The following is a 23,183-nucleotide window of genomic DNA, read 5'->3' as shown; positions in this document are numbered from 1 at the left end:
GGGGCCGTGGGCGCTCCCCCGCGGGGCGAGGCCGGGGCGGGGTCCTCGCGAGGGTCGCGTGAGAGAGCCGGGGCGGAGCCTCGCCCGGGCCGGCGCTAGAACCGGAGCTCGGGCCGAGTGGAGACGTCACCATGGGCGTGGCCGCGCAGGCGCCGGGGCGCCCACCCGAGGGAGGGGGCGGGGCTTGCCCCGCTGCGCGGACGCGGCCCTCCGGCGGAAGGGCGGGATGGCGCAGGCGCCGGGGCGGGGAGGAGGGGCTGCGCAAGCGCCGTGGGCGGCGGTAGCGGCGGCGGCAGCGGCGACGGCGGCGACGGCGGCGGCAGCGGCGAGGGAACGATGGTGCTGATTAAGGAATTGTGAGTTGGGGCCGGCGGAAGCAGGGGGGGTCTCAGGCTGGGGCGGGGGGACCTTTTTTCGGCGGGCGCAGGTTCGGCGCGAGCCTCCGCAGGGTAACGGAGCCGGGGCGGGCCCGGCGGCTTCGCCCGGCGCCCCCTCCTCCCTCCGCGCGGAGAGACCCAAGCCGGCCGCTCCCGGCTCCGTGCGCGCCGCCGGCTCCGCTCCCCTCCTCCTCATACTCCCCCCTCCCCGCCCCTCGCGCGCCTGCGCACGCACGCGCCCTCCCCCTTCTCCCCCGCCCCCGCGCGCCTCTGCCCCGGGCCCGGCCCCCTGGCGCGCGCGCGGCCCCCAGCCCCGTCCTTTCCGTTGGGACTGCCGGGGGATGGGGGGGCGGGTGTGTGTGTGTGTGTGAGAGTCTGAGACGGGGGCAGCCTCGCCCGGCCTCTCCCTCGAGCCTCCTCCGGTCTCCCGGACGACCCGCGTGGGGGAGGGCGAGGCTTACGGGAAGGAGGGAGGAGTCGGGGGGGGGGCACGGAGGAAAGGCCCGGGGGGGGGGGGGGGGGTGGGTTATGCCAGGCCCTGCAGGGGGTCCTGGCTCCGGCTGTTCCCCCCCACAAACTGATGCTCGGGGTGGTGGTCAGCACGTGCCCCAGGCCCTGTGCTTGTAGGTGAGGGCTGCCGCGACCACTGCCTTCCCCGAGACCCTTAGTTGGGGTGGGGGGAGAGGGCGCCCAAGGGGAGTCATAGGCATGTGGGAGGAGTCAGAAAGCTTCATGGAGGAGGTGGGGGACCTCCCCCCCCACTTCCGTGGAAGAAAAGTTCACCAGGCAGAGGGATGGGAAAGCAATGAGAGGGAGAAGACAGGCTTGGTCATTAGGCATTTCAGTATCTATAAAGCACTTTCCTTGCAGCAGGTCTGGGAGGGATCCAGGGAGGCTTTTCCCCTGTTTGGTAAATTCCGGGATCGAAGCTGTAGAGCTGTAAGGGGCTTGGGGAACCATCTAGTCCAGCATTTTTATTTACAAAGGAGGAAATTGAGGCACAGATGGCAAGTGACTTGGCCTTGCCAAGCTTCAAAACGAGGATTTGAACCCATTTGAACCCAGGCCCATTGACTCCAGATCCACTGCTCTCTTTGCATTTGTGTTGTTTTAGAGGCCATAGGGAGCCGGGAAAGGTTTTTGAGGAGTGAAGGTGGCTGTGCATTAAGAAGTTGGTGTATAGTTTTGTTTTTTTTCTCTAAAGCCCCTGTACCCTTTCAGCATAGTGTAGTGGAAAGAATGCTTTCAGAAGACCTGGCTTCTAGTTGAATATTCTGCTTAACTAGCTCTTTGACCACGATCTAGACACTTTCTCTCAGGAGGTTTCTAGATTATGTTCACAAAGCTAGTAAGTGTGGGCCTGAGTTTCCTCATCTGCAGATGGGCTAGTAATGGGGCAGCTAGGTGGCACAGGGGATAGAGCACCGGCCCTGGAGTCAGGAGGACCTGAGTTCGAATCTGGTCTCAGACCAGACACTTGACAAATACTAGCTGTGTGACCCTGAGCAAGTCACTTAACCTCAATTGCCTCACCAAAAAAAAAAAAAAAAGGGCTACTAATATACTACCCAACTCACAGTTGTTTTGAGGAAAATGTTTTGTAAGCAGTAAAGGTCTATAGACGTGTAAATTTTTATTCTGCCACAAACACCTGGTGAAACCTCTTGCATCACATGTTATAGCCCATCGGAATCTTAGAGACCTTCTTTTACTCTCATCCTATATGAGTGAACTAAAGCCCACAGAGAGAAAATCCAAGGAAGTATTGACAAGACAATCTTTAGAAGAGCCTGGTCTCAAACCCAGCTCTTCTGTCGCCCAGCACTGCATCCTTTCTACTGTATAACATTGCCTGGCTCTCAGTGTCCCTGCTAGCTTGTCACCAGCATCCTGCAGGTAACTTGGAGTTCCAAGTGTATTTTTCCTGTTAAATACCAGTTTTAACTTAATGACTGCTGTCCTGTTTCTATTATTTACCTTCTTTTGCTTGATTTTAATGGAGATAACTGTTTGATCATGGGAACTACAGCTGGAAGAGACCTTAAGAGGTCATATAAGCCATGCCTCTCTCTTGACATATGAGAAAATCCCTTAATATGATTTCTCACTTGTGTACAAACCCTAAGGTAAAACAAACTTTTCTGTGAAAAGTGGCTTGGTTAGTGACAAGGATTTCCAGAATTTCTTCAGTCTTTTCCCATAACAATGTTGCATCCTTTTGTCTTTCACTGTAGAATGAAATGGTGGAAAATGCAGTTAAAATATTGGAAGATACATTTAAAATGCTGATGCTTTGTTAGCTTTTAAAAGTCTTTTAGATTTATGTGACATTTTTTTGGCCAAGAAGCTCCTGCTCCTTGTGGGATTATGAGATTTTTTCATTTTTTACTCCATTGTCTCTGTGGAGTGAATAAGTAGATGAACTAGTGGTATTAGAGGTGGAAAGTCAAATGTTTATTAAATGCCTACTATGTGCTGGGGAAGATTAGAAAGGCAAAGATGAGCCCATCTCTCAAAGGGACTCAGTCTAATGGGGGGAAGTAGCATACAGGTAATTATGGACAAACAAGCTATACGTAGGATAAATTGGAGGTAATTAACAGAAGGAACATGCTAGAATTAAGAGGGATGGGGAAAGGCTTCTTGTCGGAGATGAGATTTTAACCTGAACTTGAAGGAAGTCTCAAAAGGGGAGATGAGGAAGGAGAGCTTTCCAGTTGTGGAGGTCAGTTAGTGCAAATACTGAGAGTCTGGAGATGTACTTTTTGCGCAACAGCCAGGAATGTAGTGTCACCCCTAGGAGTGTAAGGTGTAAGGAGACAGGAAAGGTGGAGGGAGGTAGGTTTATGAAGACTAACCAGGATTTCAGTTTGATCCTGGGATTGGTAAGTTCCACTGGAGCAGGCCTGCACAACCTGGAGCTGCTTGTGGCAAGAGAAAGGTGGCCCCAGGGAAAAATGTAGAGGAAACCGGCCACCAGAAATCCTTTGGTGTGCCTGCTGGCTGCTCACAGCCCACAGGCAGCAGGTTGTACTGGCCTGCACTAGAGTTTATAGAGAAAGTTAGTGACATGGTCAGACCTTGGATGTGGGAAGACCATTTGGTGGGGGGGCTGATGGGATGATGACAACAACTTGTGGCTGGCAGAACCACCCATAGATGGTTGGTTGGGAGGGAGAAGACAGGCTGGTCATTAGGCATTTCAGTATTTATAAAGTGCTTTCCTTCCAGCAGGTCTGAGAAGGATCCAGGGTGGTCTTTTCCCCTATTTGCTAAATTCCAGGATCGAAGCTGTAGAGTTGTAAGGGGCTTTGGGAACCATCTAGTCCAGCACCTTTATTTACAAAGGAGGAAACTGAGGCACAGATGGCAAGTGACTTGGACACAGACTTGTGTGAGGTGATGGGGGCCTCCTCTGGGGTGGGTGCAGTGTCATGTGAGAGGAGGAGATGTGTGGGAAAGATGTATGAAGGTGAAAGTGACTGGCTTTGGCAGCAGTTGGGCTCTGGGGGGTGAGAGAGTGAAGACTGGAAGATGGCATTTAACTTGCACACCTGTCCTTAAATGGGACCCTTTCTACCCTTCATGGCTTTGCTCAGGCCCCATTCTTCTGTTCAAATTCCATTTGTCCAGAGGGGCTCCAATCAAATGTCATTTTCCCCAGGAAGCCTTTCTTATCGCAATTGGAAGGCATCTCTTCTTCCTCGGAAGTCTCCCTGGACGTTGTATCTCTCTTAGGTCCTGTCTGCTTTGTGATCTTGTGTACCTAGCCTGGGAACTCCATGGGGTAAAAAGGATTTCATCTTCAGATTTCCCTCAGCTCAGGGCAGAGTGCCCTTACATATAGTAAGGGACCAAGTGCTTGAATGAAGGAAGAAAATGTTTAGGGTATAAACCATAAGATGAATTTTGGGGATGCTTTAAGTTCCAGTTTTTCCCTGGGATGTTGGATTCTCCCAGTGACCATTCAGCTTTGGAAGGTTCTCCAGAGCTGGAAAGTCTTGGAGCACAGGCCTGGCTATAGGCTTTGTGTCTGATCTCCTCAGTACCAGCCTCCAGGAGTTCAGAGAGACCCAGCACTAGAAGATTGACTTCTGGTTTGGGAACTTTGTTTGGCCAAAGAGGGGTGGGGCAGGGAAGGCTGTGTTCTAAGGCTTAGAGGACTGACATAGCCCCCCTTCATGTCATGGCATCGTCTTCCTGATGCCATGGTCCTGACTGAGAATGAAGGCAAACGAGATGACCGACCTCTGGTTGGCTATAGTGATGGGAGCTCATTGCTGGGGGAATAAAAGATCTGCGGAATTGTTGAGGGGGCTTTTGAAGTCTCAGTGGTAAAGATGCTAGATAGACTTTAAAACGATTGGGCTTTCTGAAGAAATAAAAGTGAACAGATTTATGAGAGTTTGGAAGAAAATGTATTTTAAAAAATAATAATGGGAGATAAAACTGATGTTCTCTTTCACTAATGAATTGGGATTTTAAAAACTTTCCAAAGTACATTGAAGACTCATTTATTTCTTTTGTTAGTCACTGACTTTACAAAACTGGTGTTTCTGTGAAAAACATGTTATATAAAAGGTATCTCACAGTGTGTTTCTTCTAGTGAATTTCTTGGCAATCTCCTCAATATTCTGTGGTTGTCATACCCAGGGAATTTCTTATGAAATCAGATTGGATTGGCTATAGAATTGATTGAAATCTAGGGAATTTGTAGTTGATTGAAGTTTTAGCATATCTTGACTGTAAACATTTATTAAGTGATAACAGGGGATTTCCCAACTCTTTGGAATGGTGCTGTCTCCCGTTTGATTTCATTACTTACACAATTGTTGTGTAGCTTTTGAAATGACAACTGAGTGCTTTTGGATTTGAGGATTTTGTGACTCCACTTGATTTGCTTGGGTTCCTCTGCTCTGCTTGCTGCTCTCCAATTTCCTGCTTGTACAAACTGAAAAGAACAGAGGCCCCTGTGGTGATGATTTATTGTGTCTTCATCGAATTCCAACAGGAACTGGTAGACAAATAATGGAATATTCTGATGAGATTGGGTTTGAGCCACTGCAGACTATATTCTTCCTGTATATTTTCTCCTAGAATTAAGATTCTGTTATGCATTTTAAAATGTTGGTAGTAAGGTAGCCTCATATGTATTGAAGAAAGGTTTAGGTAAAGTATTCTGTGGTGAATTAAATGAATCCACAGCTGCATAAACAATCCTGCCTGGGACAGTGTAGTCAGATGGTCTGGAATAAAGAGGGCAGACAAATAAGGTGCTAACTGCCCCTGGCCCAGAGGCAGCGTTGCTGTGATAGGAATGGTGAATAGGTGCGATATTGTTTTGGAATAAATGACAGCTTTTTTGCACAAGCTGGACACCAGGATTCTTGGATCCTGAAAACTAGTATTAGAAAGATTCGGTGCTGGTGATGCTGGTGATGTCTTCTGCATAAGAATGTACCTTTTTTGTGGGCAGGGACTATTTTTGACCTTTGTGTGTCCAGGGGTTAGCACAGTGCCTGACACATAGCAGGTGCTTAAAAAAGCTTGTTGATTGACTAATGTGGCTGGTTAGGAAAATTAGGCAGGCTGGGGTGCTCAGAGAGGTAACTGTGGGAGTCCTTGAGTGTTGGATCATGCGTGCAAGCTGAAGAGAGGCAAGTTTAGGTGGGCATGAGGAGCCCGAGCGGAACGGGCTTTCAGGATCCCGAACCACTGCTCACACTGGCTACTGTGTCTCACTCAGCTCTGTGTCTTTGTACTGGCTGCACTTTCACCAAGAACACTCCATCTCCTGGTTCTTGCCTCTGGAAACCCTATCAATCAGTCAGCAAGTTTATTAAATGTGTGATAGGTGCTAGACCCCATAAGCAAGTGACTGAAGGGGACAGCACACACATAGATACATGTGTACAAAACCCAGAAGACCCATAGAAGGCTACTGTGGGGGTGGGGAGGCTCTAGTAGATGGGGAAGAAGCAGGAAGTGGGTGCATGAAGAAGTAGGTACTTGAATTGAGTCTTGAAGGAAACCAGTGATTCCAGGAGATGGCATTGAGGACGGAGGGCATTGCAGGCTTGCAGAAGGCCAAAGATGGGAACAGAGCGAATAAGATGCCCTGTTTGGACGAGAGAGAGACAGAGAGAGACAGAGACACAGAGAGAGGAGGGGAGAGAGAGAGAAAGAAAGAAAGAGAGACAGAGAGAGAGAGTGTATAGGAGAGTAATGTGTAAGAAAGCTGTTAAGATAGGGGTGAGTTTTGAAAACTGAAACTAAAAGACTGATGAGACTTTGTTTAAGGCTTATTATGTGCCACTTTTTTGATGCTGTGTAAGTTGGATAGTCCCTGCCTACAAGGAGTTTGCATACTAATGGGGGAGCTGCACTTGTATGGGAGCTGTGTGAGGAGGTGAGTTTGGGTCTGCTATAGACTCTGAATAAAGAGTAATTGTGCCCTCATTAGCACAACCTTCCCTCCTCCTCCTCCCCTTGCCTGGTGATGGTGATTTGTTTACATGGGGGGCGGGGCTAGCTAGGGTGAAGATAGGAACTGGTCCCATGAGTGATGCCTCCTGCCTTAGCTCCTTCCAGGCATGGTCTTTGTTGATCACCTTTGGAAGGTGGGGCAACTGTAGCTTTCTAGGAGTGTATGTGGAGGGGGTGTTCCTTGGAGTGGGCCCAGCAGAGGATGTGTCATCTGCCCTGGCAGGGTGGGGAGACACCTTGGAGCCTGCTCTTCCTGGGGGGGTTTTGGAGCCAGCCACACCTAGCCTTCCCTCCGCCCCCACTGTAGAAAGAAGCAGTCCTGAAAACATTCTGTTCTCATATTCCAGGAGATGTTTATATTTGCTCCTGGAGGGGTTGGGGTGGGGGAGCAGTAATGTGGCCAGACCTGTGCTTCAGGAAAATCATTTTGGTGTCTCTGTGGAGGGTGAATTGGAGGCAAGGAAACCGATTAGGCCACTGTAGTAGTGCAAGCTAGAGGTTCAGGGGGCTGTCCTAGGATGGCCACTGGGAGTGGAGGAAGGGGGATGGAAGAAAAGAGAAGAGAAGGTGGGGAGCTAGAAGTAACGAGATTTGGCAGCTGATTGGCCATGAGGTGTCCAGGATACAGGGTTACAAACCTGAGTGACTTGGAAAATTATGGTGGGGAAATGTGGAAGCAAAGTGGGTTTGAGGGAAAAAATCATGAGTCTTTATTCAGCTCGGGTACTGTGGTTCTACTAGAGGTCTTCCCTGACTACCCCAGTTAATGTTCATCCCCTTGTGTTTCTTTGGCATACAGTTTGTTGTGAGTTCCCAAGTATTTGATATTTACCCATGTAGAAGATGAGCTCCTGGAGAACAGGGGCAATTACATTTTGAGCTTTGTCCCCCATCATCCAACACTGACCAGCATGTAGCGTGTGCTTAATAAATGGTTGTTGGATTGAATTGTGGGGCTTTCTGGAGAAGTGTTTGTTCCCCCTTTGGCTACCCCCCAGAGGGGTTGGCTGACCTCCTGCCTGCTCTGATGTAGTAGGGGGGATTCTTTTTCCGTCATGGGCTGGGATCTGCTTGTCCACTCAGCTCCCTTCCAGCTGCAAACTTCAGTGATTCTGGACTGCGTGTTGAGTGGCGTGTTATTCCCGAAGAGAGATTCTTGGAAGAGGTAGGGGCAAAAATCAGATTGTTTACAAAGCTACAACAGAAAGCTGTCTTTAGGTATTTGAAGGACAGTCATGTGGAGGATTTGTTTCCCTGGCCCCAGAAGATAGAACTAGTGGTAATGGGTAGACACTTGGAAGAGGGAGGTCTGGCCTCATTCAAGAAAAATCTGAGCGGAGAAGAGCAGAGGTGTGTTGGCCGCTGGTACCAGGTTGATTATTGAATTATCAGTGTGAGCATTTGTACCTCAGAAACTGGCAACTACTACACATCAGGGCTTGGTTTTTGTGGTCGTTATTGATTCTCTGGACTTACGAAAGTGATGGAGAACATGTTAGTAATACAGCTTAAACTTAAAAGTGTATGAAGTGCATACATGCCTCCCCACCCCCTTTCCCACAGAGCTAGCCTAGTCCTAGGTAGGGGCAGCCCAGAGTGCTGAGTTGCCTTTGGTGGTAGTATGTTTCCTCTTGTCAGGGGTCTTCAGGCTTCTGAGGTCCTTTGCAACTCTGAAATGTAACTTGGAGGCATCTAGGTACAAATAAGGTAAATATATAGTTCAAAGAATAGGTAGGCTGGAACACTTGAAGATGCTTAATTTAGTGTATTGCTGGTTAAGCAGGCAACATTGAGGAGGAATGAGATGATAATGGCAGGACTGTGCTTTGGAAGCTCTTTGACAATAGGACTGCCTTGTTAGTGCCCAACATTGTGCCAGGCATGAGTTGTTGAACTGAGCAGGGATCCAGGGTCTGTGGGCTTTTGTGTGTATTGTGAAGGAAAAGAGAATGCCCATCCTCACCAAAGATTTTGAACAAATGCTATAGTTTAATGTATCAGGGGCTAATGCCACGGCTTTCTTTTCCCTTTTCCTCCGGGCACTTTTGGGAGTCAAAGGTGCTGTGGAATGGAGGCTCCTTGAGGGAATGGACTGTTTTTGCTTTTCCTCAGTATCCACTGTGCTTAGGTCCATGCCTGGTACAAGTGCTTGTGGGGAGATCATAATGCAATCTTTTTGGCATAGTCACTAAGCAATGCATTTTGGACCAGGTTAGACCCAGAACAGCCTTCCTGAGGTCTGCCTCATTATAGCCCACTGTGTTTGTGCAAGGTTCTGTGGAAAACTCCGGGGAGGAAATGTTTTCTTATTCAGACTAAAGAATTCGTTTCTTAATTTCTTCCAATTTAAAATGGAATAGTAAATGGATCATGAGTGAAGAAGTATACGTTTCCTGACACAACCTCAAGACTCAGGTGTATTTTGTGAGAGATACCATGGAAAGAGATGGGAGACCTCAGGTGCTCCCCATTTCCATCCACTTTTAGATGCCTTGTGCCTTAGTCTAAGTCGTTATGGTGATGACAGAATGCACATAGGTAGATAGCATACAACTAGTCCACAGTTGGGTGCCATTCCCCCAAGAGAATTGGTGAAATTCTATAAGTGAATGTCCTGAGAGCTCCCAGTTGTAGATTAATTCAGGCAAAGCTTTAAGAACCGTAGTTGTGTTTCCTGAACTAAGAGAAAACATTTTGGATTTAGAATAACGGGACTTGTGTTCAAGTTCTGACTCTTCTGCCTGTATGATGTCTTTAAAACAAGGGGATTGAATTAGATGATGTCCGAGATCCCTTTACGTTAAATCTGACAAAGTTGTCTTTTTAGTTGGGCCGTCACATCATTTGTACAGTTTGCATTTCTTCCCCATGGTATCATTGGGTATAAAGCACCCTTTATATCTCTAGGGATCTGTGATGTCAAATTAATTTTCTCAGTGATGTGATTTGTAATGTGTATTTTCTTTTTTTTTTTTCAGCCGTGTGGTTTTACCGTGTTCAGTTCAAGAGGTAAGTCCCGTTTGCTTCTAATGATACCGTGTGTAAGCATAGATATTATAGTGATATACTGTAACTCTTTATCTAAATTCATACTTTGCCTCGTATTTATTGATCTGCCCAGCTGTTAGAGTCTGAGTCCAGGAAATATTCCAGAATAATGTGTAGGGGATCACAGGCTTGTACCTCATCACTTTGTAGCTGGATTATATAGAAGCCTCCCAAATTAGTTGGCTTGTCTCATCTTTCCCCCGTGTCCAAGCCATTTTCCCCCCGCACTTTCAAAAAAAACTTTTTTTAAAATTAGATTTGATTGTGTTATTCTTCTCTCAAAAACTTTCAGTGGCTTCCTATTACCTGGAGGAGAAAAAGCAAACCTTTAGCCTGACTTTTAAGGAAAAGCATTGTTGCCTAATGGAAAGAGGTTGGAGATTTGTTTAGGACATGCTTAAGAATTGCCTTGAATCCTGACACTTCATAACTGTGTGACCAAGGATCAGTCACTTGACCTTGTGTTTCAGTTTCATCATCTGTCAAATAGGTATAATACTTGCCGTATTTTTTATATGTGTGTGTGTATGTATGTGTATGTATATTTATGTATGTATATATGTGCATATATAATATAGTACATGGTAGGGTAGTTGCAAGGAGCAGATGGGAGTGTGTAAACCTCTTTGCAAATCTTAGAAGGCTTCATCTGAAGTCCTCTTAAGGCCTCCACGATCTGACTCCAACCCACTTTCCAGCCTTCACATAGTCTGCCTTCTTTCCAAATGAGAATACTGCTAGCTAATTCCTGCCTGAACATGCCGTCTTTCACCTTCCTGCATCCTCATCCACTCTTCATTCCAGGATTGTCTTCCTTTAACACCATCTCCCAGAATCCCTCTTCCAAGGGTCAACCCAGGTGCCACCTAACTGGTGGGTTTCCCTCCCAGTGCTAGTGTTTTCTTCTTCTTCAGCTTATGTTGTATTTCTGTATCTCAGTCAATCAGTCAGTCAATAAGCATTAAGTGCCTGCCATGCCAGGCCCTGTGCTAAGCCCTGGGGATACAAAAACAACCAAAAGTCCCTGCCCTCAAGGAGCTGATAATCTAACGGGGGAGACAGCATGCAAACATATATGCACAGCAAGCCACTGACAGGATAAAAAGGAAATAATTAACAAGGGGAAGGTGCTGGAATTAAGGGGGTTGGAAAAGGCTTCTTGTAGAAGGTGGGCTTTTAGTTGGGACTTAAAGGAAGCCAGGGAGGTCAGTAGTTGGAGTGGAAGAGGGAGAGTGTTCCTGGCATGGGGGACAGCCAGAGAAAATGCCCAGAGCTGAGAGATGGAGGGTCTTATTCTTGGAACAGCCAGGAGGCCGGTGCGAGTTACTGGATCAAAGACTAAGTGTTGGGGTGTAAGAAGACAGGAGAGGGAGGAGGGGGCTAGATTATGAAGGGCTTTGAATTCCAGAGCATTTTGTATTTCCTCCTTGAGGCAGTGGGAAGCCACTGTAGTTTATTGAGTAATGGGGCAATGATCAGATCTGAGTTTTAGGAAAATCACTTTAGTGGATAAATAGAGGATGGATTGGATGAGGGAGAGACTTGAGGTAGGAGAGAAGAGGATGTATTTGGGAGATGTCGAAAAGGTGAAGTCAACAGACCTTGGCAACAGCTTGGATGGGGGAAAGATGATCCAGGGCATTTCCTAGGTTGTGAGTCTGGGGAGCTGGGAGGATAGTGTTGCCCTCAACGGTAATAGGAAAGTTTGGAAGGGGGCAGGGCTTAAAGGGAAAGATCATGAGTTCCGTTTCTAAACATGTTGAGTTTAAGATGTCTGATAGACATCCGATTTCGAGCTGTCTGAAAGGCATTTGGAAATGTGAGAATGGAGGGCAGCACAGAGATTGGGGCAGGATAGGTAGATTTGAGAATCATCAGCACGGAGATAGTAATTAAATCCACAGAACTGATGAAATCACCAAGTGAAGTAGTAGAGAGAAGAGAAGAGGGCCTAGGACCGAATCCTGAGGATCACCTACTGTTAGAGAGTGTGATCTGGGGGAGGATTCAGCAAAGGATAGAGAGGAGTGATCAGATGGGTAGGAGGAGAACTAGGAGAGAGGTGTGTCCCAGAAACCTGGGGAGAAGAGAGTATAGAAGAGGAGAGAATGATTAGCCGTGTCATAAGGCTGCACAGAGGCCAGGGAGAATGAGGATGGAGGAAAGGCCATTGGATTTGAAGACCAAGAGATCATTAACTAATTAAGAGTTCATTGTTCCTCTCTGTACTCTGAGGTCAGTAACTCTGGAGAGAGCAGTTTGGTGGAATGATGAGGATGGAAGCCAGATTGTTAAGAAGAGAATGAGAGGAGAGAAAGTTGAGGTGCCTGTTAGTAGACTCCTTTTGAAGGAGTTTAGCTGCAAAGGGCAGAAGAGTCCATTTCTGTATCATGGTCTGGACAGTGGTCTCCATTCTTTGAGCCTTTGGTTCAGCCATCAGTTAACAAGAATTTATTAAGCACCTCTGTGTACTAAGTGCTGGGAATGCAAAGAAAGGCAGAAGACCATCCCTCCTCCCCATGAGCCCACAGCTTGATTCTGACAACAGTATATAAACAAGATGCATACAAGATAACCGGGAGAGAATCAACCAAGTAAAGGCACTAGAATTAAGGCGCTTCTGGTAGAAAGTGGGATTTTAGCTGGAACTTGAAGGAAGTCAGGGAGGCCCAGAGGGTGAGGTACCGACAGCCAGTGAAAGTTCCTGTTGTCAGGATGGAGTGTCAGAGACCAAGGTCTCTGTGTCTCAGAGTGCGCAGAGGGGAGCAACCTGTAAAAAGACTGGCAAGGTAGGAGAGGACCAGGAAGTAAAAGGCTTGGAGTGCCAAGTAGAAGATTTTGTGCTTGATTCTGGAAGAGCCTCTGGAGTTTGCTGAGAAAAGGGGGGGTGATCTGGTTAGACCCATGTTTTAGCATGATCAATTGAGTGAGTGGAGAGAGACTGAAGCCAGGGAGACCAACCAGGAGTCTAGAGCAGAAGGCTGTTGGTTCTTTCTGTGTACACAGTGAGACTGAACTCTTTGAGTGACTAAGGATCTCATTTTGTGTCTCATTTTGAACTTGGTTCTAACTGGTAGGCGATCTGACTACTTAGTTGTTTTCAGGAATAACTCCCACAGCAGTAATGACTTGTTTCCTGCCTGTGAAAATAGGATCAGTTTCACCTTTTGTGATGTTCTTTAGCGCTTACCAGGTCTTGTACCTCCTAGTTCTATTTTTTTTTCCTTTTGGTTTAGTTTGCCTTCAAGGCTTAGCTCAAATACCACTTACCTACCACTTTCTTGGGAGGCCTTACCTGGGATCCCCCAGGTGTGAGTCATTTATTCTGTACTGTTCCTGGGCTTGCTGAAATCAGTGCATTTGCCACACACAAACAGGAGTGTCTGAATGAGCTCATAGGGCATCCCTCTTTGGCCTGGACTGTGTACTGGCCTTGCACACTGTCATTGGCAGTGATAGACAGACACCTTGGGAAGCATGCATCTCCTTGTTTATGCCTCATCGGTATGAATGTTCAGAGGACTGGTGAGGACTGTTGTCTTTGGTATTTCTTTCATGGTGTCTTATATGATTTTGGCATATGGATACCAAGGACATAACTGATAAGGTAGCATTTTACTTTGCCAAAATGTAGGCTTTTCATAATTGACAAGCAGTAGAAGTACAGTGAGATATTATATAGTCTTTAATCACTTTCTCTTTTAGTCAATCGTGTGATGGAAATGTGAAATCTTGCCTGTGAAAGCCTTTTCTTGTCAATCATTTTTCAGTTGTTTCTGATTCCTCATGACCCCTTTTGGGGTATTCTTGGCAAAGACACTGGAATGGTTTGCTCTTTCTTTCTCCAACTCATTTTACAGATGAGGAAACTGAGGCTGGCAGGGTGAAGTGACTTACTGAGGGTCACACAGCTAGTAAGTGTCTGAGGCTAGATTTGAACTCGGGAAAGAGTCTTTTTTGACTTCAAGCCCAGCACTCTATCCACTACGCCACTTACCTGTCCCCTGAAAGCCAACCTGTTCTCTTCTAATGCCATCATTGAGGATGCTCTGAATTTATGTGTAGAGTATTCATGTGAAAATTTTATATAGGTAGGAAAGTAGGCCTGTGGATCATCAGTTATTGATACGCTCTTTTATCTGTTCCGCCTCATAATGAGGTCTAAGATTATTTCCTTGATCTTGGTACCTTCCCCTTTGTCATACATTTTGTTACTCAGCCCTTCAGTGCCTTCAAAAGTGTGCTGCCTGCAGCACGGCCTGCCTCTCTGCACTTATCTGGTCCAGCTGCCTTCCCAGCTTTGTTTTCTTTATGGCTGTTTTCACTTCTTCTGACAGCACATATGGGACTGTCATGTGAAGAGTCCAGATGTGGTGACTTCCATCTCCATTTCCCCATTTCCCCGAAATGGGGAAAAGTTTGTTAAAAATGTTTGTTAAAAAAAAAAATACCTTTATGGGGGCAGCTAGGTGGCGCAGTGGATAGAGCACCAGCCCTGGAGTCAGGAGGACCTGAGTTCAGATGTGGTCTCAGACCAGACACTTGACACTTAACTAGCTGTGTGACCCTGGGCAAGTCACTTAACCCCAGTTGCTTCGGAAAAAAACCCCGAAAAACCAAACAAACCTTTATGTGCATTTTGCCCGTTTTTCATCTCTTGGCCTTCTTCCAGGTTCCTCCCTAAATTGCATGGTGTGACTTTACTTGGTTGAATCTCCCAGTGGACTTTGTCTAAATTTGTTGTTCCTTCCACACTTCTTACTTTTCCAAGGTTATGGTTCCCATAGTTTTTACCATTCTTCTCTGTGAGGTTTTATAAGTGAATTTATATATTTCCAAACAGAATTGTCCTCTTTTGCCATTTGTTTCCACTTGACAAGGAGTTGCAGTTGTTTGTTGGCTGTGGCAGTTTCCTATCTTGTCGTTTTGGAAGAATTAGAGTTAAAACTTCTTAATGAATTTGTTACACTCTATATTGTTATCCTCCCATTTCACTTCTTGCAGCATCAGGACTCTCTGTCCTCCTGATGCTTCATTGAGGAGTGGTGGCTATGCAGGGTTTTTAAAGACTAGGCCGGTGGAATGGAAGCTTCAGCCCGTTCTGCCATGCTGAAAAAGGCTTCCTGGATGGCCTTGATAGCAGGCAGTGCTTTCCAAGGACCCTTCTGTCCCAGTACGTAGAGGCTTGTCAACTGTAGACTTGCCACTGAAGAATGAATTTTTTGGCAATGTCAACCCAGGAAAAAAAGAAAAATTTTAAAAGGACCTTCACTACTGTGTGGCCCCTTCTTCTGATATAATGGAGGCTGCAGGTGCTAAGAAGCATGTTGCTTGTCTATAAATCATGATTTAGCTGCTGATATTCTGAATGTGAAGTCCTTATCCAGTTACCAGTCAGTAGACAGACCAGGAGAGGCACAGATCCATCTGACAATCTGACATTCTGGCTTGAGACAAAGGCACGTTCCAGCTGAAAGGAATGACTTGAGTGGCCTCCCTGGTGAATTCAGCGCATGCGTGGTCACCGATGACTTCAGTGCAGAGTTGGGGTAGGTGGTAGGCGACACCTGATAAAATGTGTTGTTGGGCATGATGCTTCAGCAGTAAGAAACGAGAGGGCCAAAATCCTTGTGCGTCATACAGAAGCCTCCTATGCCTTCATCTTGAATATTTTCTTTGAGGAGGCAATGAGAAGGTTTGAACAGAAGATAATGGACAAGGCGTCAGAAGTTATCTAGTCTCAAGCCCTCATTTTACCCATGAGGAAACCAAGCCCCAGAGAGGTAAGTTTGCCCAGGGTCACACACCAGAGGTGGGAGTGCTCTGGCAGTGCAGCAGTGCACTCTTCATTGGACCAAATACCATCATATTTCAAAGGTGAAGTTGATTTTATTTTTAAAGAAAATATTACCAATGTAGGGGCCATTCCTGAATCAAGTCAAATCGCATTAGTGAACATTGATTAAGTGTTTTCTTTGTGCCAGGCACTATGATAAACACTGGGGATCAAAAAAGAGGCAAAAGACAGTCTCTACCCTCGAGGAAATCACAATCTGATGAGAGAGCAACAATAAGCAAACAAATATGTACAGACCAGCTCTATATGGGATAAACAGGAAATAATTAACAGGAGAGGCTCTAAATTTAGAGGGATTGGGGAAGCCTTCTCTTAGAAACTGGGATTTTGGTTGGGACTTAAAAGGAAGCCGGAGAAACCAGTAGGTGGAGATGAAGAGTGGGAGCATTCCAGCCATGGGGGACAGCCAGGAAAAAATGCCTGAAACCCGGACATGTCGCATCGTGGTCGTGGAATAGCCAGGAGGCCAGTGTCACTGGATCCAAGAGTATGTGTGGTGGTGTAAGGTGTGAGAAGATTGGAAAAGTCATAGGGGGCTAGGTAGTGAAGGGCTTTGAACAGCAAACAGGATTTTTGATCCTGAAGGTGATAGGGAGCTACTAGAGTTTATCGAGTCAGAGAGGGGTGACATGTTCAGACGTGAATCACTGGGGCTGAATGGAGGGTGGGTGTAGTGGGGAGAGATTTGACCCAGGCAGACCCATCAGTAGGCTATGGCATGAATTGATGTCCAGGCATGAACTGATGAGAGTCTGTGCGAGTAGTGGCGGAGGAGAGAAGGGGACGTATTTGAGAGGTGCTACAAAGGTGAAATCGACAGACTTTAGCAAGAGATTTTATATGAGGGTGAGAGATAATGAGAAGTTGAGGTTATGAGCCTGGGGCACTGAGAACATGGTGGTACCCTTTATTAGCATTAGGTTTAGTATTAATTTATTATTTAGTATACTTCATTAGTATTAGTATTAGAAAGGCATGAGGCAGGGAAGGTTTGGGGGAAAGGTAATGAGTTCAGTTTTAGAAATGTTGGATCTAAAGTGTCTACTGAACATCCACTTTGAGGTGTCTGAAAGGCAGTTGGAGATGTGAGATTGGAGGTCAGTGCAGAGGTTGGGGCAGGATAGGCAGATTTAATCATTCATTTCATCAGGAAGCATTTATTAAACACCTCCTATGTGCCAGGTACTTTGCTAAGCGCTGGGGATACAGGTATGAAAGAAAGACAGTCCCTGCCCTCAATAACTTACGTTCTAATGAGGGAGGACAACAGAAAAGTGGGGGGTGGCTGGGGAGGGGGCGTGGTTGAGTGGCCAGAGAAATCCAGAATGATTGTTGCTGTGTGGGAAATGAAAGATCTGAGGAGATGCCAGTCCTGTGCTCCCTCCTTAAATGGAGGAGTTTGTCTCTTCTCTGGTTATTGATGAGGTATGAGTAACAAGACTGATTAGATTTTGCAAGAAGATGAGAATTCCCAGTGAAGAGTTTAATGGGGCCATGGTGAAGTCAGAGAAATACAAAATGATTGGGAAATGAGATATTTGAGAGTCATTTACATAGAGATGATAATTATAGAGGGAGAAAGAAGAGGGCCCAGGACAGAACCCTGAGGGCATGGCTCTGGATGAGGATCCCAGGAAAAATACAGAAAAGGAGCAAAGAGTCGGCAGATAGGTAGGAGGAGAAGTAGGAGATAGCAGTGTACTGAAAACCTCGAGATAGGAGAGTGTCCAGGGGAGAGGGTGATCAGTAGTGATCAGAGGCTTTAGAGAGGTCAAGGAGAATAAGGATTGAGAAAAGGTCATTGAATTTGGCAGCTAAGAGATCATTGGTAACGTTGGAGAGGAGAGGAGAATTTCAGTAGAATGATAAGGTCAGAAGCCAGATTGTGAGGGGTTAAGAAGAGAGTGAAAGGGAAGAATGGAATTGTCTGTTGTAGATGACCTTTTTGAGGAATTTAGCTACAAAGGGCAGAAGAGATGTAGGGTGATAGTTAGCAGGGACAGAAGGAGCAAATGAGGCTTTTTGGAGGGTGGGGGAGAGATGGGCATGTTGGTAGGCAGGAGGCAACTAGTAGAGAGGGAGAGATTGAAAAAGAGTTGGGGATGACAGAAGGAGCGTTCTGTTGGAGGAGATCGGATGGAATGGGATCCTTGGTAATGAGTAAGGCCTCTCCATCGTGTGAGACAAATGTAGGAAGAAAATAGTGACAGAAGGCTTCTGAGTGTGATAGGACATGAGGAAGAGGGGGCTTATGGCAAAATGGCCTCATTTTTTTTCAGTGAAATATTAGGTTTTCAAGATTCTCCGCTGAGAGAGTGTGGGGGCAGGGGAGCCAGGAGAGGTTTGAGGAAGAAAGAGGAGGTTTGGAAGAGCTGCTGTGGAGAATGAGATAGTGAGTCAATAAGGAAGGACTGCCAAGCAGCAGTGAGGTCCAGATGAGGTTGTGTAACATGAATTTGTAGTGGACCCAGTCAAAATGGTGGCATAATTTTTTTGAAGGTGGCAGATAATGGGAATGATCCAAGGTTGAAGCTTGGCTGGGTGTAATTGTCAATATGATAAGGGGGCTAGGGATTCAGGAGAAGGGGACAGTGTAGGGTTGAACTCTTTCACCAATGAGTCAGCGTGGGAAAAAGAGGAGAGTGGGTAGTTCAGGGGTGGTGACCTGAGGGATTGGCACTTGTGATGGGAATGAAGAGTCAGGTTTGTGTAAGGGGAGCCAGAGGGAGAGGTGAAGAGCTAATAAGTTATGGTTGCATAAAGGGACTTTGGAATTCTTGAACATGGAGGTGCTGCATTTGTGAGTGATGGCAAGCTCAAGAGTAGCCCATCTTTGTGTATGACCGAGGTGGGGGGGACGGGTGAGGAAGTTAGGAACTGAGTGGTTAGGGTGTTTGAGGGAGTCTCTAAAGAGGAGGGCAGAAATTGGGAAGGAGAGAAAAATTGTGAGCCAGGTACCAACTCATTGAGGAAGGAGGGGGAGTGACCTAGGAGTCTGTAGACAACAGCTGCCAGGGTTTTGATTGGTGGGGTTTAGGATTTGATTTTTTTAACCATGTAGAGTACTTTATTAATCTCTGTAGAATCCTAAGGACTAAATTGAAAATAAATGAATACTACCATGTAAGGTGCATACCCAGGGTTTCTCCCACATCTAAACCAGCCTATGAACAGCCTATAGACACATCCCAGATCTGGGAGTTTTAGATACAAGTTCAGTCAGATCACTTGTGAGAGCCAAAGTATAAATCAGTCCTGCACAACGTATGGCAGGCAGCTGCTTGTGGCCTGCCAAAGGATTTCGGGGAGGCCAGCGAAAAATGTAGGGTTGCCATTGTGTACTTTTCCTATTTGTCACATGACCTGAGGCTACTAACCATCGTCAGTCTGTCTCTAGTCTCACTTATTTGTGGCCCAAAGAAGGTTAGCCTATTTTAATTTTGGCCCCTTCCTACTGCCAAGCTGTGCACGTCTGGTCTAAATTAATACAAAACCAGAAGAATAAAAACAAGAACAAGATGGATATGCATTTAAAATAATGTTAACTTGAAAGAGCTAAAGACTAAAGTGCTGCGTAATATTTTCAAGTGTTAAAGGCCAGAGTGGGCATTTGTTGTTTTTGTTGAGTTGTTTCAGTCACGTCTGACTCTTCACGATCCAGTTTGAGGTTCTCTCAGCAAAGATACTGGAGTGGTTTGCCATTTGCTTCTCCAGTCTATTTTACAGTTGAGGAACTGAGGCAGACAAGGTTAAGTGACTTGCCCAGGGTCACCCAGCTAGTAAGTGTCTGAATTGAGATTTGAACTCAGGAAGGTAAATCTTTGACTCCAGGCCTGGCACTCCATCCACTGTGCTACCTTGCTGCTCAGAGTAGTATAGTCCCTTATTTTCCAATAACATGTAAAAACAATTTTTAACATTTTGTTTTTTAAATGAATTCCAAATTCTCTCCCTCTCTCTTTCCCCTCCTCCCTCATTGAGAAGGCAAGCAGTTTGATATAGATTATACATGTACAGTCATGCAAACACATTTCTATATTAGCCACGTTACAAAAGAAAACACAAACCAAAGATAAAGTAAAAAAAAAAGTATACTTAAGTCTGCATTCAGACGCCATCTGTTCTTTCTCTGGAGGTGGATAGCATCTTTCATCACGAGTCCTTTGGAGCTGTCTCGGGTCATTGTATTGCTGAGAGTCATTCACAATTGATCATTGTACAATATTGCTGTTACTGTGTACACTGTTCTCCTTTGTTTCACTTTACTTCACTTTGCATCAGTTCATATAAATCTTCCAGGTTTTCCTGAAACCATCCTGCTCATCATTTCTTTTTAGCACAACAGTACCCTCACAATCATATACCATAACTTGTTCAGCCATTTCCCAATTGATGGGCTTCTCCTCAGCTTCCAATTCTTTGCCACCACAAAGAGAGTGTCTATACATAGTGTTGGACAAATAGGTCCTTTTCCTTTTCCTTTGATCTCTTTGGGATACAGGCCTAGTAGTTGCTCGGTCAAAGAGTACGCATGGTTTTATAGCCCTTGGGGCATAGTTCCAAATTGTTCTCCGGAATCCTTGGATCAGTTCACAATTCCACCAGCAGTACTTTAGTGTTCCTATTTTTCCACATCCCCTTCAGTATTTGTCATTTTCCTTTTCTGTCATATTAGCCAATCTGATAGGTATGAGGTGGTACCTCAGAGTTGTTTTAATTTGAATTTCTCTAATCAATAATGATTTACATTTTTTTCCCATGACTATAAGTATAGCTTTGATTTCTTCTGAAAACTGCTAGTTCATATCCTTTGACTATTTGTCAACTGGGGAATGACTCATTTTATAAATTTGACTTCAGTTCTCTGTATCATAAGGCCTGTATCAGAAGCTTGCCTGAGTTTTCTGCTTTCTTTCTAATCTTGCCTGCATTGATTTTGTTTGTGCAAAAGCTTTTTAATTTGATGTAATCAAAATTATCCATTTTACCTCCTGTAATGCTCTCTTTCTCTTGTTTGGTCATAAATTCTTCCCTTCTTCATAGATCTGACAGGTGAGCTATTCCATGTTCCCTAATTTGCTTGTGGTATCACCCTTCATGTCTAAATCATGTACTCATTTTGAGCTGTTGAGATGTTAGTCTATACCTAGTTCTGTCAAACCGCTTTTCAGTTTTCCCAGCAGTTATGTCAAATAGTAAATTTTTGTTCCAAAAGCTTGGATCTTTGGGTTTATCAAACATTAGATTACTATGGCCATTTACTACTGTTTTGTGTACCTAATCTATTCCACTGATCCACCACTCTATTTCTTAGGCAGTACCAGATTGTTTTGATGATTACTACTTTGTAATACTGTTTGAGATCTGATAGAGCTAGGCCACTTTCCTTCACATTTTTTCTTTGATTCTCTTGAAACTCTTGACCTTTTTTTTGTTCTTCCAGATGGATCTTGTTATTTTTTTCTAGCCCTATAATATAACTTTTTGGTAGTTTAATTGGTATAGCACTGAATAAGTAAATCAGTTTTGGTAGAATTGTCATTTTTATTATATTGACACAGCCTCCCCATGAACAATTAATATTTCTCCAATTGTTTAGCTCTGTTTGTGTGAGAAGTGTTTTGTCATTGTGTCATATACATAGTTTCTGGGTTTGTCCTGCCAGGTAGATGCCTAAGTATTTTATATTATATATAGTTTTTAGGTGGAATTTCTCTTTCTGTCTCTTTCTACTGAACTTTGCTGGTAATATATAGACAGACTGATGATTTATGTGAGTTTATTTTGTATCCTGCTACTTTGCTGGAGTTGTTAATTATTTTAACTAGTTTTTTACTTGATTCTCTAGGATTCTTTACACATACCATCATATCATCTACAAAGAGTGATAGTTTTGTTTCCTTGTTGCCTGTTCTCATTCCTTCAGTTTCTTTTTCTTCTTTTATTGCTATAGCCAGCATTTCTAGTACAGTGTTGGCCTGTCTACTTTTTTTTTTAAGGCAATTGGAGTTAAGTGACTTTCCCAGGGTCACACAGCTAGTTAAGTGTCAAGTGTCTGGTCTGAGACTGGATTTGAACTCGGGTTCTCCTGACTCCAGGGCCACCTAGCTCCCCCCTTAGAGGATTTTACTGGGTTGGCCTGTCTACTTTTTAAACATAATTTTGACAGTACAGTTGTCCTTTCCACATTGTGGGGGTTAGGGGTACAGTACCCCCGCCATCTGGAAAATCTGTATAAAATTTTTTGGCCCTTCTTTTGTACCAGAGAAGAAGTTGGAATTTTTTCTTTTCCTTTTATGGGGTGTTTACAGTACTTTGGGCTAAGTATTTGGCCACAGGTTCTGTGTCGTCTGCGGCTTCTGCAAAACTCCCCATTCCCATTTAATTTCTTAAGCTGACCCGTGATACGTTGAAACCATGTTGGGGAAAGTCATCATGTAGAGGGGTAACTGTATCTGTTTTTTGGCTTCTGACCCCAGAGTGGAGAAGCTGCAGATTAGAAGAAGGGAGAGGGAGGGCCTTCTAGCAACAATCACATTGACAGTAGCAAGAAGCAGCCGTTGGCAGCAGGAGACAGAGCTGAGGGCGGCTCACACATCCGAGCAGCCTTGGCTTGTTTAGGCTGGAGCCCCCATATCCAGCAGCCCCGCTAAGAGTGTTACTGTGCAATTGATCTTCGTATAGGTTACATTTTTATATTACTTGTTTTCTAAGGTGAGGAAACGCGTGATTTATTTTAGCAAGTTGTCCATCTAATATGGTTAAAATTAACTTTTAATAGTTTGGCACTCAGCCTTTGCTTGTGCCAGCTCCCAGAACCACCCTCCTTGTTCAGGGCTTCATCCTCTCTTTGCTGGACTATGGGAATAACTTCCTGATTGGTCTCCTTACCTCTGGTCTTTGCTCTCTTCAGCCCAGCTGCCAAATTGGGATCCTGAAAGTGTGGGGCCTGAGAAAGGCCCTTCATTGGGCAGAAGGCTTCAGTGCCTTTCCTCTCTGGCTCCAGGCCTCTCTTTCAGGTTCCTTGTGTCTTGCTTCCTCTTCCTGGCGCGCTGGTTCTGACCAAAAGATCTCCTTGCTTTTCCTGGGCGTGATGTTCCATCCCCTTGTCTGTCCCCTTGCGCAGGCTGCCCCCGGCCTAGAATGCCTTCACTCCTTGAACCCTGGGCTTCCTTTCAGGCTGGGCTCCAGGGCCTCCCTGACAGGGCCCCCTTCCATTAACTTTGCCTGTGTTTTGTAGTGAACTTTTCTGTATGTGTTCTCTTCTCCAAACTGCGCACCCCTGAATGAAAGCTTCCTGAGAATAAGGACTTTCTGGCTGGCCTCTCTGTCCCCGGCGTCCAGCGCGGAGCCGGCACATGAGCCGTGAGGGCTTGCCCAGTGAAAGGATAGGAAGAGCATAGGGTTGCATTCAG

General features: G+C 45.6%; 1 protein-coding gene across 3 annotated transcripts in view; it reads left to right on the top strand.

Moving 5' to 3' along the window:
* The first annotated feature begins 297 nt into the window (after window positions 1-297).
* The window catches only part of PITPNB (phosphatidylinositol transfer protein beta), an 83,655-nt gene continuing 60,769 nt past the window's right edge, over window positions 298-23,183 (top strand). For all 3 annotated transcript variants that reach the window (XM_027864311.1, XM_027864320.1, XM_027864329.1), the window contains exons 1-2: window positions 298-356; window positions 9,842-9,872. In XM_027864311.1, coding sequence (XP_027720112.1) covers window positions 337-356; window positions 9,842-9,872 — 51 coding nt within the window. In that variant the 5' untranslated portion in view covers window positions 298-336. The remainder of the gene's footprint in view (window positions 357-9,841; window positions 9,873-23,183) is intronic.

The sequence above is a fragment of the Vombatus ursinus genome, unplaced genomic scaffold (genome assembly GCF_900497805.2).
Source record: "Vombatus ursinus unplaced genomic scaffold, bare-nosed wombat genome assembly UNPS02001287.1, whole genome shotgun sequence".
In the NCBI taxonomy this organism is placed as follows: domain Eukaryota; kingdom Metazoa; phylum Chordata; class Mammalia; order Diprotodontia; family Vombatidae; genus Vombatus; species Vombatus ursinus.
This window is presented reverse-complemented; position numbering and strand designations above follow the sequence as displayed.